Source organism: Myotis lucifugus, unplaced genomic scaffold (genome assembly GCF_000147115.1).
Source record: "Myotis lucifugus unplaced genomic scaffold, Myoluc2.0 scaffold_640, whole genome shotgun sequence".
NCBI classification, from domain to species: domain Eukaryota; kingdom Metazoa; phylum Chordata; class Mammalia; order Chiroptera; family Vespertilionidae; genus Myotis; species Myotis lucifugus.
The window spans coordinates 50,577-68,990 of NW_005871688.1; the positions used below are offsets into that span (position 1 = coordinate 50,577).

An 18,414-nucleotide genomic window follows, 5' to 3' on the forward strand; every position below is an offset into this window, starting at 1 on the left:
TTTTATATCTTCCTCTATCTCTTTTTTTCAATGTCCTGTAGTTTTCACAGGACAGGTCTTTTACCTCCTTGGTTTATTCCTAGATATCTTATTTTGTTTTTGTTTTGTAACAATGGTAAATGGGATTGTTTTTGTTTTTCTTTCTTAGAACTCATTATTGGTGTATAAGGGGGCTAGTAAACTATGGCTCATCTCTTCACTGAAATACTACACAGCTATTGAAATGACTGGTACAGCTTTCTGGGTGCTGGTGTAGAAACATCACAAAAAAACATGAAACATTTTTATAGAGACAAGTTGCATTTCAATGTGTGTAATGCGTACTCATTGTGGAAAGGAAAACTTTGGGCTTGTAATAGTATGTTACCTTTGGACACATATAGCATATTTCTTTTAAAATGTTAATTTTTATAAACGCATATGCATGTAGTGCATGCTATATGCCAGGCTCTTTTCCAATGGTTAATTCATAACAGCCCCATGCAGTAGGCACTCATCCTTATCTTACAGAGATCACACAGCCAGCAAAATGGCAGAGCACACAAATATACAAAAAAACCTCTGTTTTTAAATTAATAAATCTTTATTGTTCAGATTATTACAGATGTTCCTTTTTTTCCCCCATAGCTCCCCTCCACCCGGTTCCCACCCCACCCCATGCCCTCACCCCCTGCCACTGTCCTCATCCATAGGTGTAAGATTTTTGTCCAATTTCTTCCCGAATCGCTCACACCCTCTTCCCCCCAAGAACTGTCAGTCCACTCCCTTTCTATGCCCCTGATTCTATTATATTCACCAGTATATTCTGACTTAATTTTTAGGTTCACTTGTTGTTAGATATTTATTTGTTGTCACTTCGTTGTTCATAATTTTTATCTTTATTTTTTTCTTCTTCCTCTTCTTAAAGAATATCCTTCAGCATGTCATATAATCCTGGTTTGGTGGTGATGAACTCCTTTAGCTTTTTCTTGTCTGTGAAGCTCTTTATCTGACCTTCAATTCTGAATGATAGCTTTGCTGGGTAATCTTGGTTGTAGGTTCTTGCTATTCATCACTTTCAATATGTCTTGCCACTCCCTTCTGGCCTGCATGGTTTCTGTTGAGAAATCAGCTGACAGTCGTATGGGTACTCCCTTGTAGGTAACTGACTTTTTCTCTTGCTGCTTTTAAGATTCTCTCTTTGTCTTTAGCCCTTGGCATTTTAATTATGATGTGTCTTGGTGTGGTCCTCTTTGGATTCCTTTTGTTTGGGGTTTTCTGCGCTTCCTGGACTTGTAAGTCTATTTCTTTCACCAGGTAGGGGAAGTTTTCTGTCATTATTTCTTCAAATAGGTTTTCAATATCTTGCTCTCTCTCTTCTTCTGGCACCCCCATAATTCGGATGTTGGTACGCTTGAAGTTGTCCCAGAGGCTCCTTACACTATCTTCATATTTTTGGATTCTTTTTTCTTTTTGCTTTTCCAGATGGGTGTTTTTTGCTTCTTCGTATTTCAAATCTTTGACTTGATTCTTGCGATCCTCTAGTCTGCTGTTGGATCTCTGTATATTACTTTTTATTTCAGTCAGTGTATGTTTAATTTCTGACTGGTCCTTTTCTATTTTTTTTTTTGGCATTCTCATTAAGATCCTTGAAGGTCTCACTAAGTTCCTCGGAGGTTCATAGAAGGTTCTTGAGTAGCCTTATAACTGTGGTTTTGAACTCTATGTCCTCCATTAGTTTGCTTTCCTCAATTTCTTTCATTTGTGATATGTTTCTTTGTCTCCACATTTTTGGCTGACTGCGAGGACCCGCTGTGTCTACAGTGGAAGAACTGCTGTGCTGGAGACACCCTTATGGGGTAGGACTTGCTTCAGTGGGTCTTTGGTGCTCACTGAGTCTGCTTCTTGAGTGTGTCCCTTATGGATGTAGGGAGTTGAAATCTGGTATCTGGCCAGGTGTACCCTGGCTCCTGGATCTCCAATTCAACCACTGTGTGAGTCCACCCAGCAGGAGCTACAACAATACCAGCAGATTTCTCCTCTTTGTTTGGGGTTTGGAAGTTTTGGAGCTCTCTGACACAGCTGCAGTTTTTTAGGTTATGCTGCAAAAGTGCAGGTGGTTCCTTTGCGCCACTGCACACAGCTTGTATGGGGATGTAAATTGAGTGGGGCGGGGTCTCAGAGAATCACCAGGGTGGAGCAAACAGCAATGGCTGTCTTCAGCGTCTCAGCGACTCCACGCCTCTGCGTCCCCCAGTCCCTCTGCATCCCGAGTCCTGCGCTCCCACAGCAACAATGATCTCTGTGAGAAAGCCACCCTCGCTTTCCGACCCGCTGCAAGACAGATCAATTTCTCCCCGTAGGAGTCTGGGGCCCAGAGTCTCGCCGTAAATGGGTTCAGTGCATTCGGGAGCTTGTATCCCCTTCCGATTGGAAAAAACCGCGCACCCAGGTGCAGCCTCCTCGTGCGCACCTCTGTACCTCTGCTCTTGGCGCCTCTGCACCTCCTACCCAGTCTCAATGCGCTTTTTTCTTTCCTTCTAGTTGTAAACTTCCACTCGGCCAGCTTTCCCGTGGTTCTGGATGATAGCTGCTTTGTCTTATAGTTGTGGTTTTAATGCTGTTGGGGGGGGGGGGGGCAGCACGTACAGGCTTATACCTTATGCCGCCATCTTGGTTCTCTCCCCAAAAAAACCTCTTGATAAACTTTAAGGGGGAGACTGACACCTCACTGACATCACTGGATAGATCTTCTAGACAAAAACTCACCGAAGAAACAGGCCTTAAATAACACACCAAATCAGATGGATCTGATATTTATAGAACATTTCATCCCAAAACAAGAGGATATACATTCTTCTCCGGCCTCCCCAGAGCGTCTCAGCTGCACCTGTGGGTCTCACCTATGTGTCTCTTTAAGTAGAGGGACATTGCTATTGTTCGCCAAAGGGAACAATAGTTCTGACCTTTGAGAACTCTTCCCCAAAGACTTCTCAAAGCTCAGAAATCTGCTCTTTTAGACCCCAGTACTAACAACTCACACAGGCTGCCTCCTCACAAGGGACAAATACTTGTTCGCACCTGTATGTCCTGTGTACTTTTTCTTTCCATTTGTTGGAATAAGTGAAATTTGAAAACATAGACTCCAAACTGAACAAACACTTGGAATTCTTAAATATATTGGAATTTAACACCAATCTCCTATACCTGCAAAGTATTTCTAATATTCAATACAAAAACATAATGATCACAAGGCATTGCAAATCCTATTGATTATGAATCACCAAATATTAAGATATATTTAGTAGTTTGTGTTACCTCCATAAACCTTCTTTAAAAAACAACTAGGCAAGCTGCTGGATCCCCCTGACACACCTCAATCTATGGAGTTCAAATATACTGCTAACACTGTGGGAGGCATCTTAACAAACCCACATTAGGAACTGGCCACATTTCCCAACAGATGCTTAACTAACTACTAAATCACTCATAGTAAGGGCTAAACAGCTTCATGTGTAGTGGCCTGAAAATTTGCTACACTTCTAATAATTTATATAAGAAACTGTATTCTGGGAGAAAACCAAGACGGCAGCATAGGTAAACACCGGAAATTGCTGCCTCGCACAACCACTTCAAAAATACAACTAAAAGACAAAACGGACATCATCCAGAACCACAGGAAGGCTGGCTGAGTGGAAATTCTACAACTAGAAGGAAAGAGAAAAGCACACTGAGACTCAGAGGTGTGGAAGTAAAGTGCAGAGGTACGGAGGCACATGTGGAAAGGGCTGGCAACTGAGGATGCAGCTGTCTTTTTCAATCTGGAGGGAGACACAAGCTCCCAACTACTCTGAACGCCAGTTCCAGGCGAGTCCCTGGGGACCCAGACTCATACAGGGAGAAACTGAACTGTCTGGCATTGGGAAGAACTCGAGGGCGGCTTTCTCTCAGAGGTGCTTGCAGCGATTACCGTGGAACAGTGAGACCTTGGGCCTCTTAGAGCAGAGTTGAGGATCAGCCATAGCTGTTTGCTCCACCCTGTTGATTCCCTGAGACCCCGCCCCACCCAAGCTGTGCGCAGAGGCTTTTGCATATGAATGCCCTGGCCCTTTGCAATCTGAAAATTACCTAACAAACTGCAGCTGGGTCAGAGAAAACCAGAACATCCAAAAGAAGGCCCAAGGCTCCACAGCAGCTTGCATTACTTCACAGCTGGGCCTCACCTGGGCACCTCCAAACCCCAAACAAGGAAGGGGAATCTGCAGATCTCTTCATAGCTCCTGCTGGGTAGCCTCAGGCAGAGGCTAAATTAGCACCACCTTAGATCCAAGAGCCAGTGTACCCAGTGGTCAGAGTGGGACCATCCAGATTACAACTCCTCAGATCCATAAGGGACACACTCAGGGGGCAGACTCAGTGAGCACAAAAGCCCCACTGAAGCAAGTCTTGCCCCAGAAGGGTGTCTTCAGCACAGAAGTTCTCCCACTGCAGACACAGCTGATTCTCACAGCCAATTGGCCTGGAGGTCAATTCCTCTCAGTGAAACCTACAACAATCAAGGCTTAACTACAACAAGACTGTGCACAAAGCCCACAAAGGGGTGTACCAAGAGTGTCCACCTCAGGTAATTGGGGAGGCTGAGCCACTGGGCCCTATAGGACACCTAGCACAGAAGGCCACTCTACCAACACAGGGAAGCAGCCAAAATGTGGAGACAAAGAAACAGGTCACAAATGACAAAAATGGAGGAAAGCAAACTACTGGATATAGAGTTCAAAACCACACTTATAAGGTTTTTCAAGTATTTTCTAGAAACCACTGATAAATTTTGTGAGACCCTCAAGAAATCAAGTGAGACCCTCCAGGATATGAAAAAGGACCAACTAGAAATTAAGCATACACTGACTGAAATAAAGAATATTATACAGAGATCCAACAGCAGACTAGAGGATCGCAAGAATCAAGTCAAAGATTTGAAATACGAAGAAGCAAAAAACACCCATCTGGAAAAGCAAAAAGAAAAAAGAATCCAAAAATATGAAGATAGTGTAAGGAGCCTCTGGGACAACTTCAAGCGTACCAACATCCGAATTATGGGGGTGCCAGAAGAAGAGAGCAAGATATTGAAAACCTATTTGAAGAAATAATGACAGAAAACTTCCCCTACCTGGTGAAAGAAATAGACTTACAAGTCCAGGAAGCGCAGAGAACCCCAAACAAAAGGAATCCAAAGAGGACCACACCAAGACACATCATAATTAAAATGCCAAGGGCTAAAGACAAAGAGAGAATCTTAAAAGCAGCAAGAGAAAAACAGTCAGTTACCTACAAGGGAGTACCCATACGACTGTCAGCTGATTTCTCAACAGAAACCATGCAGGCCAGAAGGGAGTGGCAAGACATATTCAAAGTGATGAATAGCAAGAACCTACAACCAAGATTACTCTACCCAGCAAAGCTATCATTCAGAATTGAAGGTCAGATAAAGAACTTCACAGACAAGAAAAAGCTAAAGGAGTTCATCACCACCAAACCAGGATTATATGAAATGCTGGAAAGGTATCCTTTAAGAAGGAGAAAAAGGTAAGATACAAATTATGAACAACAAATACACATCTATCAACAAGTGAATCTAAAATCAAGTGAATTAATAATCTGATGAACAGAATAAACTGGGGAATTTAATAGGGTCAGGGGCATAGAAAGGGAATGGCCTGCCTTTTCTCGGGGGGGGGGGGGTGGAGAAGGGGTGTGTGGAGTGCGGCAAGAGACTGGACAAAAATCGTACACCTATGGCTGAGGACAGTTTTGGGGGGGTGGGGGTAAGGGCAGAGGGTGGGGTGGGAACCGGGTGGAGGGGAGCTATGGGGGAAAAAAGATGAACAACTGTAATAATCTGAACAATAACTATTTAATTTTAAAAAAAAGAAACTGTATTCTGAATCCAAGTAACTTAAGTTTAGGTACCCAGCCAGGCTGAAGGTGGGGCTTTGTGCACTCTAAATGCACAGAATGGTCAGTCACCAGCAAGGAAGCTTACCCTCTGTGCTGCAGCAGTATGAGCAATGCAAAGAAAAACAACCATCTGAAATGAAGACAGCCAAATACCATGTTTATCCCTCAAATAGGCAGCATTAAGACTTGGAAGGCTACTCAACCACAAATACTTCTTGATACCAGCATCACTGACCAAATACCAAGTACCATTACATCACATCTAAAGCAAAACTTGGCCGGCTTAATGATACTTTCCACTCGTAGAAACACCCGTCCCCCACCATGGCGGGGGAGTGTTGTGCCCCTCTATGGTCGGGGTAACTGGTCTTGTCACAAAAGTTTTGTTACTGTGATGCACATTTCTTAGTGATTCACAGTCTGCCTGCGGCTCCCAACAGCACAAATCAAGCAACACAAAAGGCTTCAGGGATAAACTCAGCACCTTGAAGTGGGAAGTAGTCTCAGGATACATTTTAGTTTTAATAAATGTATTGCCTTTGGAAAAACCTTGAAGTTTACAAATAAATTCAAAGATCGGATACTCAAATGCTCAATATTAAACTAAAGGGAAAAAATATCTGTTGTTCTAAGACTTAGAACACAAGGGAACAGTATACTCTTCATTCTAGACAGCCAAGTAGCCAGACCACTCATCCTAGTCAGTTGAAGAATCAGTCTTACTATCATTAATTCAAAACTCTGTATTAGCTATACCTTCTAATAAATAAAGTGGGGATAAGTGAAATTAAATATGACCTAAAATTCAAAAGCATTTCCATGTAGAAACATGCTAGTACCCCATCTTTTTTTTTTTTTTTTTTTACTTCAGAGTATCACCTTCGGTGCAATATGTATAAAGAAACGAGAATCCAGAACTGAGAACAAGATACCCACTTAGGGGAATTTGACACATCTTACCATGTAGTTGTCTGAAAGTGAGCTTTCTAAAATGATTCTAAACAAATGTTATAGTGACAACTTAATGCCAAGAGAAATTTGACATAGTAAATGTAAATTCTGTCAGATATTAAGTTTGAGTTGCTCAGCAAAGAATAATTGTCCATTCAACTCAGATGCATCCTCTTTGCAAAAATAGTACCACTTAAGCAGCAGAGCTATAAAGTAATGAATACATTAACCTCCCTCCCTGTAGACCAGGAAGTGCGAATGGATCCTGAACTACGAGGTCAGCAGGATGGGGAAGCAGGGGAGGGCTTTGTGAATTACTATAGCAAATAAAATATTCCACACATAGACTTCTAATTTATGTTTTATTGCATTATGAAAATAATACATTTGGCAAAGTAATCTAGACTCCAAGTTGAAATAAAAACTCTCAAAAGTGTACTGATTTTTTAAAATGTGAAATATTAGATGTATTCTAACATCCTAGCATTCATATTAAGCCGATAATCCAGTAAACCTAATAATTGCATATGAAATGACAAGGTGATTTTGCATTCACCCATTTTAATAGCACAAATCTCGAGAGAACTGAACTTCATTTGATCAAAACCAATGCATTAAAGAAATTCCTGTTCAGAAGACAATTTGAAACGCTATCCCACTTTTTATTTCCTTTGCTTCTACAAGTTGCATTTTCATCCGTACCACAAGATACATTTCTCATAATCACACATTGTAGCGGTTTTAGATGCTGCCCAACTATCTTTACAGGTAAACTAGTATATTATTTAAAAAATTGCTGATTTTGCCCTGGCCGATTCCTCAGCGGCAGAGCCTCAGCCCATAGATGGAAGTGTCGCAGGTGGATCCGGCCAAGGGCATGGACCGCAATTGTAGGCTCAATCCTCTACCCTGCTGGGGGCACATGCAAGAGGCACCAAATCAGTGTCTCTCTCACGTTGATTTTACTCTTTCCCCCTCCCACTCGCTCTAAAAAATGTTAAAAATATCCTCATGTGAGATTAACAACGAAGTTGACTTTACAAATGTAAAAATGCATAAATACATGCCTATCTACACCAGCAAAGCGAAATACTCTTGAGCCTCAATGTTTTCACAGGTCACACCTTCTGGCCACGATTTCATGGATGACTTTCCATGCTAAAGTGTTATGGCCCACTACCACTGCTCACAGCACACTGTTGACAGATATAGTTAATAAATCCTAACTGGATTAAATTTATCTAATAATTAACACTTTCCCACTAATTTCTCCCCTGCTATTCAGAACTGAAAAGCTACATTTAAAAAAATGTAATAGGATAATGTTTTATTTTAAAGGGAAAAGTGCTACAGATGTATTACCTGTATATTTTTACTTTTTTGACCAGCAAGAATTTCAAATTCTTTTTGCATGCTGGCCAAAAAGGAAATTTTAATCATTGAAATTAAAATTTATCATTACAATTCTTTAGATCATTTCATCTGACTTTGCTGGTGTTAAGAAAATGTGCCTAAAATTAGTCTTTTAAAAAAGTCACACCTGACCCTGGCCGGATTTCTCAGTGGTTAGAGCATCAGCACATGGACTAGAGGGTGGCAGGTTCAATTCCTGGTCAAGGGCACATAACTCGGCTGCAGGCTCAATCCCTGGCCCTGGCCAGGGCGCATGGGGGAGGCAACCAATCCATGTGTCTCTTTCACATCTATGTTTCTCTCTCTCTCTCTCTCTCCTTTTCCCCTTCTATAAAAATTAAATTAAAAAATCAATGGAAAAATATCAGTTGAGGATTTAAAAAAAAATTCACATCTAAATCAGTTACGAGTAGAATTGACATTTTCATGAAGCAAAGTCTAAGTGCACCTATGCACACCTGTGGAAATTTACTTCCAAATGGGCATCAGTATCTTAAATCAGTGGAACAAGGTTCCTCAGTTTAACTACAGAGGTAGTCCTTCTATCCTAAAGATATTCATGAGCATTCTACAATTTTCTGTATAAAAAGCAACAAGTGTGATCTATGATCAACATATGAAACATAAATATGAAATTAAGCTATAGATCAAAATGCAGATCTCTCATAGAGTTAAGTGACAGCATTTTGGTACATTCACCATTGTTGTACTTTATTTAATAAAGATATACATTTGCCCTTGCAAAAATAACAATCGCAAGTTTACAAATAAACCACAAACCTCAAAGTCATGATTGCTAAAACTTCAACCTAAAGCAACAAAGTAAATCTATTTGTTTACAAATGGTCCATGGCACAATTAAAATAAAAATATCAAAAGGTCACAGGGTCCTAAAGAACAGGTTCATTGACAATAATTTCATAAATATGCTAAAGAAAATTTCAAGATTTCTTAACATGTTTACAATCTGTTCTCCTTGGCAAAATACCCCTCAACAAAATAAGGTTAATAGGTCACTAAAAAAAAATATTGCATTTAAAATTTGCTTCATTTTAACATTTTTGCAACATTAAAAAAAGTGTGTGTGAGTTTTCTCCAGTACAGTAAATCAGTATTGTTCTTATTTCGACTACCACATATTCATAGATATATCTAGCTGCTGTGAACCGAAGTCAAGCCAGTCAGTAGTATGTTACCCTACAAACATAAACGGAGCCAAATCGTCCTGGTATTTTTAGTCATAGCAATTTAAGTAGTCAAAATGCAAAATTGTAGTTGCCATCCAAATCACCCAAAAACATTATGATACAGTGTCAGAAATTGTTTGCATCAGTTTTATAAGTTCATCTGTTTACTTCAGGTATCTGAAACTAAAAAAGAGATTTTATTTTTGATAAAAATGTACTCAAATATTTCATAACATTAGTATTTATTGCTTTATATGAATACTGTATTGAAAGCCCAAGCATTCAGTTTACACACAGAAATTTACAGTTATATACCGCGTCACAAAGGCAGTGAACACATTACATCCTACAAAATCTACTTTACAGAAATTTAAAAATTCTAAATATCAAAAGGTACAGCCAAAGAAACAGGTATAAATTTGGCAGCCAGTAATTTGACAGGAAAATTGCATCTTACATGACATTAGATATGTGAATTTGAAAATATTGAGTTTACAGTAATTATTGTGCTTTCTGTTGATCTGAAAAATATAACACTGGCTGTTGAAGAAGCATGTTCAAAAATATTTAATTCACTTCAAAATGTCATACAAATTATGGTGATTTCTATGCACCCCTAAAGCTTCAGTCATTTAGCTCCAGTACATTACTAAAGTAATATATTAATTCTTCCAGTACAGTGGTGTTTCATATCATTGACATATTATACTCTAGAATAATTTAGAAAGAAATGTGTAATATTCACAATGTTCAGAAAAGCAAGCAAAAAAGTTAAGGAAACTGCTCAGTTCTGAGACGTTCTCATGTCAGCTTTATAAGCATTCATTCTACAAAATAGTAAGCTCATGTTTGAATACAATTTCCAAGATAAAGCACATTTTCTCATAAATAATGAAGTCGTTTCAGGCACCTCAGAGGTATACAAAAGAATTTGTTTGAACAGATCTCTTGGAATGTGTTTAACCTGGTTTTTCAACAGACTCTAGATTTCCAGGGTTTCACAAGGGCCAAATTTTATTTGAGTTACTTAGAAGAGAAAGAAACTGTCTTCTGAAAGAGTGAACTCAGTCATGACCAATAGAAAAAGTATCCACTGTATTTATTCATCTCTTATAGAAACAGAAAAATATAACATTTCCCCCCTTAGAATAATATATATGTGTATATATGTATATATATACATATATATATGTATGCATATAGTTTCAACAGTTCCATTGGACAGTCAAGCAATAAAGCTGAGAAACAGACTTTAATCCCTAAAATTCACGTTAAAATGTTGAAACTATGACCAAAATATGAAAACTGCTAGAGCTGTCAGAAAAGACAAGACAAAAAGCTTTTTTGTGTATGTATAAACTAAATAATCTCCAAAAGGTTTTCAAAATTATAATTACTTTCCAGTTAAAAAACTTTAATTCTAAAAAAAAAAAATCTATACACACAAACCACTGATTTGACCAAACCAAAACAGTCAGCGGTAAGCAGGACCTATGGAACCAATATTCATAGTTCTTACATGTACAACTCTTTCAGGATTTATCCCACAAAATACTTTATATTACAACCTGCTTCTCTTGTAAAACTAAAGGTCCACTTTATTACATAAAAGTTTTATACAGTGTAAAACCAGAACTGTATGTAAAATACTGTCTCTAATTAGTCTTGTTCCATTGGTTCCTCTGTGACCTCTGTGGCTGCATCATCGTTTTCCATGGATGATTCTGAGAGAACCTCTCCAGTCTCACTAGAGCTGGGTTCTGCCAATTCCTCTGTTTCATGGCAATCAGAGCCACCACTGCCAGGGCCTTTGTTCTCACTACCTTCAGAATGGAAATCTTTCCCGGCTTGAGTCAGACCAGATTCCTCCATCTGATTATTTTCCTCAGAAGTCTCTTCATTCACAGTTAAGGCATCAGATTCTTTTTCTTGATTTTTTCTTTCAGGGATCATTTCTCTTGATGTCATAAAAGACTCTAAAAATAAGCAAATGTTGTTGTAGTTAAATTTTATTTTCAAAATACCTCCAATTTCATGAATTGTGATATTCTACAGTTCAAAATCATATTCCCTGAAATTGAGCAGCAACTATATAAATGTGGGATAAAAGCCCAACATCAGCATTATGTTACGTTCTTTATTTGAGGATCTCCTTACTCCACCCTTTTACAGATGGTTTCTAAATACCTTCTTCTTCCTCCTCTTCCTCCTCCTCTTCCTCCTCTTCTGTACAGTGTTGCCTGGAACAACCACTTTCTTTGTCTTTATCCTGAGATGAAGATGATGCATCTGTTTCTTCTACCAGAACGGAAGAAATTTCACTGGAAGATGTCTGACTGGCTGTCTCCCTGACTTCACTTTCTCTGTCAAACCGAAGTCTTTTTACCTCATGCCCCTCAGCGTCCACAGCATCTTCACCTGGATGTTTATTTTTCATCGGGCTCACTGAGGAGCTTTCTGATCCAGGTGTCGGAGAATGACTGTAAATGGTTTTTTTAAGTGTCATTAATAAAATTATTTTCTTCATCCTCTACATTCTCATTTTAAAGATCTAATTATTTTTTTAAATTGTATTTCAGTGTCAAAGTTAAATTATACCACCTGGGCCAAGAGAACACGAGAAAATTTTCAAGGGAACCTAAACTGTTTAATGAATATTTACCATTTGGAACTAGTCAACAAGTTATATGACCTTTCTGGTTCAATTCTCCAGTAAGTTAAATGTTCTCCTATAATAAAACTACAAGTCTTCCATATGGGCATGCTCTTTAAATCCTCTCACTCATTCAGTCTTCTTTCCCTTAAATGATGTAGAAAATTTGATGAGATATAAATGTTTCATTTTATGATCTATATAATAAGAAATTATTCACAAAATTTCAACTCATTTACAAATATATTTTCTAGTAACTTTCAAAAAAAAATTAAAATACATCATGACCACCTTATTTTCTTAAGACCCCATTATAAGGAGGACCTCCCCAATTTAGCAGTTTTATTAGTCTTTTCTATGCCCATCTTCAGTATGTGCTAAAAGCTCCTATCACATTAAAACCTGTCCTATACCTCAAAACCTTAGTAAATTATAGATAGTAAACAATGAGTGCTGAAAATCACCAATGTTAATATTTTATAAACAGTTTTTGTTTTTAAATATAAATCTAAAACACACCTGTGACTTTTGTCCTCAGTTTGCTGTAAGTTTGACTCTTTGTCATCTGTGCTCTCAGGCAAGCCATTGGTTGTCATGGGGACTGACATAGAAACCTTTGGTCGATTAAGTGGCCTAGGTGTTCCTGGCCCATTGATATTAGCCCTGTGGTAAGACAAGTGAACATCATTTTCCCATTTTGCTGAAAGTCATCCCTTTCAAGGTCATTCTGACTTTCAGATCCACATTAACTAATTCTGTTTAGTATATTTTATTATCCTCTTAATGCCTAATTTTTAAAAAAGAGTATCGAGCCTGCTACTCAAAACTAAAATATGTAAACTCTTTCTTTGGATATTAAAAATCAAGAGTCTTACCTTTCAGTATAAGTTGGTGAATTTCCAGGAAACATAACACCATTCATTCGATTTAAACTATTAGAATTGTTTTTCCTATGAGACAAAACAAACACTGTTATGGATGGTTTCATGTATTAGTTTTGACAAGAATGAAGAATTTACATCTTTTGTAAGATATCACTGTTGCAAAACCAAACAATAAGACCTCTGTGAGAAGTAACAATTGTGGGATTATCTTAATAACATGTATATTCTTGAAAAAATTCTGAAAAGAAATTCAGTTTTTGTCTATTAAATCAGAGATTTTTTTAACCTTAACACGTTAAACGCCCAGTCAGTCACCGGTGACTGACACTATACTTTCTGTCCAGAAGACAAAACAGGCTGGCGCTTAACGTGTTAAATCAACTTTTCTCAATGGGAGGCAATGTCCTCCTCACAATCCCTCTACCCCACACTGCATCCCGGAAGACATTGGACAGTGTCTGAAGACTCTTTTGGGGGAAAAGGGGATACTAGTGACAGCCAGGGAGTAGAGGCCAGGGGCACTGCTAAACTTCCTGTAATTTCCAAGATATCCACTCATTAACAAAACATTAATAGTGCCAAGGACTGTACCCTTAACCGATATCTTAATTTGCTATATCAATCTGGAGAACTGGAAACAGTTTTCCATCATGAAGAGGAATGTAATCAAGTAGCCAAATTTCTAAAGATGCCCTGGAAAGGTATCTAGGATAAGATCCCAGGGCCCTGAGTGCCATGACAATACATAAATTCAACAATGTGAAGATTATGGTAAATCACAAATCTCCTTAATCCAAACCCCTTTATTGCAAAAACACACAGGTAATATTATTGGTAATATTCAATTTTGGAAACTGGGTGATAGATTCACAGGTATTTATAAGTATAATTATGTTTCATTATATATAAAATAAATGCAACTTTTTAAGACTAACATATTAGAAACAGAAAAGTCTCTCTACTTACTCTGAAGAAGGATATACACAGCTAACCACCATCACATTCTGCAAGCAAAAATTGGTGATTTAACATGAGGAAAAGTACTACAGCGTAAGTTTAATCATTTGTTTTTAATTTCTCAAATTCATCCTGGTAGGTTAAGTTTCTATTTATTCTGATTTTACTAACAAAAATTTTAAAATAAAACTTACAAACAACAAAAGACCAAAATCTAATATCCTACTAATGCATTTATTTTTTTTTACTCTACTTTAGTTACTTTGGAGCCCTAACATTATATATTTCATGTAATAAAGTAGAACCACCCTCTCCTTATTGTAGTTAGAATCACCCCCAAGATACTTAGACATTGAAGTTTTAGGCCAAGTATAAATGAATTTCCTTATAAAGCAGTACCAATCAAAGCCTGATGTGTAGTATCATATACCACAAGAGATTAAAAACATTAATCTGGTAAGGCCTTATGATCTACTGTAAATGACTAAGTAACAGTTTTGGATTCCAGCTCCCAGGGTAAATAAACTGAATTTGAATTATAATCTTAAAATGAACACTGGACTAGGATCAATCACCAAGTGAGGGGATTAGCCACCCACTGGTCCCATCTTGGTTTCCAGGGCTCCTTCACCTTCTTTACCCAAGTCAACTTCCTCAAACACCTTGCTGTCTTTGCTCATCATGCTCTTCCCTCAGTCCGAAATGCCCTTTCCTTATTACTAATATCACCTCACTCACAGAAAACCTAGTGTTTTCTTCATTCTTCAAGCTGACCTTTACCTTTCTCAACATCTAATTTAATGCTTTGTATCAGTGATTTTCCAGAGTTGTGTACATCTCAATTCCAGAACTGAAATAAATGAATTCCATGGATTAACACGTTTGCAAAACACTCTATTAAAGTTAAAATATCAATTATAGAACTTCATAGAACATTTAATATATTGATGTATACTATGAATATCCAGGAGAGAATCCTAAGTTGCTTTCCTAAACTTAATTGATCATAAGCCCTCCTCTGCCCCTCTATTAAATTCTCCGAAACTCTGACCACAATTCAGACAACAATTTGGGAAAAACTTCAAGTAGGTTGAGAAACTTATTTCAAGAAAAGGTGACTACAACAACTCTTACTCAATGCGTTTTTTCTTAAATCTATTATGTTACAGTTTAATATAATTTCAATTAACAAAATATATACCTTCTCTACTCCTCTGAGAAATTTGTCTGTTCCTGTATAATTTCTCCTTGGATCTGTTAGCAATTCACATAGCCGCTGAATAGTGAAAGGGATACTGTAAAAGAATATAATTTTATAGTTTGAAGTCCATTAATTATCAAGAAAATTAGAAACATTATCAGTCTCACTTTTTAAAGCTTTTATCTAGTCAAGCATGTGTTAAGCTACAAAAGAAAATGCTACAATAGGGGAATGAATGGGTCATTTAAAAACAGGCAAGACAATAGGCACACCTATCTTTTTATTTACAAAGAAAACAATTTTCCCTTCCTTGCCTTAAAAAGCAATACAGAATATCCAAAATTAACAGAAAGTTTAAAAACTGAAAAAAAAAACTTTTTCAACTCAAAATTTTTTCCTCAATCATTCTTTTGCACACAAAGATTTCTTTAAAGTCTTCAAAAAAACTATGTTTTGTTATCAGATAGAATAAGACAAATCACTCCAATGGAAAAGTACCAGAGGTATGGGTTCTGCTTTATAATTATAACTAGAGGCCGGGTGCACGAATTCGTGCCCGGAGGGGGTCCCTTGGCCTGGCAGGCAATCGGGGCTGGTTGGCTGGGGGGAGGGACCGCGGGAGGTTGGCCAGCCACAGGAGGTTGGCTGTAGGAGTGCACCTGACCACCAGGGGGCAGCTCCTGTGTTAAGCATCTGTCCCCCGGTGGTCAGTGCGCATTCTAGCTACTGGCCGGCTGTCTGGTCATAACAGTCGCTTAGGCTTTGATATATATAGGTACATCTTAAGTGTACTACATGATTTCAGAGTATAGCAATATACCTGAACCTTAGCCTCTCTTCTAGATCACTACTCTCCAAACCTTAAACACACACATGGTCACCACCACCACCTGTTACTTCCTCAGTAAATATCTCATAGTGACACTGTAATTAAAAGTCTATATATTAACCAAAAATAAACAAAAAAGCACCCTGTGTTAAGAATTTTAAAATCCTTGTCCTGCCCGGTTTGGCTCAGTGGATAGAGCCTCGGCCTGTGGTCTAAAGGGTCCCGGTTCGATTCCGGTCAAGGGCATGTACCTTGGTTGCGGGCACATCCCCAATAGGGGGTATGCAGGAGGCAGCTGATCGATGTCTCTCTCATCGATGTTTCTAACTCTCTATCCCTCTCCCTTCCTCTCTGTAAAAAATCAATAAAAGAACATGCTTAAAAAAAAAAAGAAATTTAAAATCCTTAACTGGCAAATACTTACACAGATAATGTCTTTCCATCAAGTAAATTTCTTTCACACATCAAAAGCTAATACTTTCTCTTAAATTAAGATGAGCTTTAAAAAATGAGTATATTTAAGCTTCCCATTTAACACATTTACACTAAATGTTTGGCTAATTTTCTCTAGGAAGGTTAAGTAAAACTGCAGCCAATTATGAACTATTTATGTTTGGGTGATTATCATTACCGCTTTCAGGAGGAAGATGCACATTACGTTGCATAGCAATGTCGGCAATATTCATTTTCATTCACAGACACTTACAGAAGCCTTTAAAGTCATTTTGTCAAATGCCCAAGAGATGGCACTAAATGTCAAACACTTCCCTTCCTCACTTGAACAGGATTATATTCTTTACTTGTAAATAACAGAATCCGTTGGAAATTTTAGCATTGTAATTTTGAACACTGCACTAAAAGGTGTTTTTACATACAGTTAATATTTTCAGAGAACCAAGATGGCGGCAAAAGGTATAGACCTGTGCACAACAACATTGAAACTACCAACTATAAGACAAAACAGCTATCATCCAGAACCATGGGAAAGCTGGCCCAGTGGAAGTTCTACAACTGGAAGGAAAGAAAGAAGCGCACTGAGACTGAGTAGGATGTGCAGAGGCGCCAAGAACAGAGGTATGGAGTCGCACGCCAGGCAGGCTGCAACTGGATGCGCGGTTTTTTTTAATTGGAAGGGGATACAAGCTCTCGAATCCACTGAGCTTGTTTGGGGCGGGATTCTGAGGCCCCAGACCCCTACGGGGAGAGGCGGGACTGTCTTGCAGCAGGTCGGAGAACAAGGGTGGCTTTCTCGCAGAGCTGCTCACCGGCAACTCGGGGATGTGGGGACGCGGAGACGCGGAGACGCTGACGACAACCGTTGTTTGCTCCGCCCTGGTGATTCCCTGAGACCCCGCCCTACTCAATTTACATCCCCACCCAAGCTGTACCAGTGGCACAAAAGGAACCACCTGCGCTTTTGCAGCTTAACCCAACAAACTGCAGATTTCAACTCCTCGCATCCATAAGGGACACACTCAAGAAGCAGAATCAGGTTCGGAGGAAGCCGGAGCCTGAGCCGGACCCGGCTGGGCCGGCGACATGGAACCGCTGTACCAGCAAACGCACAAGGAGGTCCACCAGATCCAGTCTCACATGGGACGCTGGGAGACGGCAGACAAGCAGTCTGTGCACTTAGTACAAAACGAAATCCAAGCAAGCATACCAGATATTCAGCCACCAAGAACACCTGGAGATTTTGTCCAGCAGAAGCCGCCCAACAAAAGACAGAATGCCAAACTTCGTATTGACCAGTTAAAGTATGATGTCCAGCACCTGCAGACTGCTCTCAGAAACTTCCAGCATCAGCGATACGCAAGGGAGCAGCAGGAGAGACAGCGAGAGGAGCTTCTGACTCGCACCTTCACCCCCAACGTGGGATGTGGCACCCCCTGCGAGGCTGCGACAGCCCCTGCGAGGCTGAGACGGCCCCTGCGAGGCTGAGACGGCCCCTCTGAGGGTTGAGACGGCCCCTGTGAGGCTGAGACGGCCCCTGAGAGGCTGCGCCGGCCCCTGGGAAGCCGAGAAAAATACCACATGATCTCACTCATTTATGGATAATAAAGACCATTATAAACTGATGAACAAAAATAGATACAGAGGCAGAGCAGCATTGAACAGACTGTCAAACTACAGTGGGAAGCCTGGGGAGGGTTGGGGGGGTAAGAGATCAACCGAAGGACTTTGTATTTGAAGCATATAAGAATAACAAATGGGCCGAGACCGGTTTGGCTCAGTGGATAGAGTGTCGGCCTGCGGACTGAAGGGTCCCAGGTTCGATTCCGGTCAAGGGCATGTACCTGGGTTGCGGGCACATCCCCAGTGGGGGATGTGCAGGAGGCAGCTGATCGATGTTTCTCTCTCATCGATGTTTCTAACTCTCTATCTCTCTCCCTTCCTCTCGTAAA

At 39.4% G+C, this 18,414-nt stretch overlaps 1 protein-coding gene across 8 annotated transcripts in view; it reads right to left on the bottom strand.

The window, feature by feature from the left end:
• Window positions 1–10,810: 10,810 nt before the first annotated feature.
• The window catches only part of PPP4R2 (protein phosphatase 4 regulatory subunit 2), a 54,007-nt gene continuing 46,403 nt past the window's right edge, over window positions 10,811–18,414 (bottom strand). For 4 of the 8 annotated variants that reach the window (XM_006105147.3, XM_023746241.1, XM_023746247.1 and 1 more), the window contains 6 exons: window positions 15,181–15,274; window positions 13,989–14,026; window positions 13,014–13,088; window positions 12,658–12,801; window positions 11,673–11,965; window positions 10,811–11,461 (listed from right to left, as the gene is read on the bottom strand). In XM_006105147.3, coding sequence (XP_006105209.1) covers window positions 11,145–11,461; window positions 11,673–11,965; window positions 12,658–12,801; window positions 13,014–13,088; window positions 13,989–14,026; window positions 15,181–15,274 — 961 coding nt within the window. In that variant the 3' untranslated portion in view covers window positions 10,811–11,144. Of the gene's footprint in view, window positions 11,462–11,672; window positions 11,966–12,657; window positions 12,802–13,013; window positions 13,089–13,988; window positions 14,027–14,759; window positions 14,830–15,180; window positions 15,275–18,414 lie in introns of all 8 variants that reach the window. The other 4 variants (XM_023746243.1, XM_023746246.1, XM_023746245.1 and 1 more) reach the window with 4 other exon arrangements.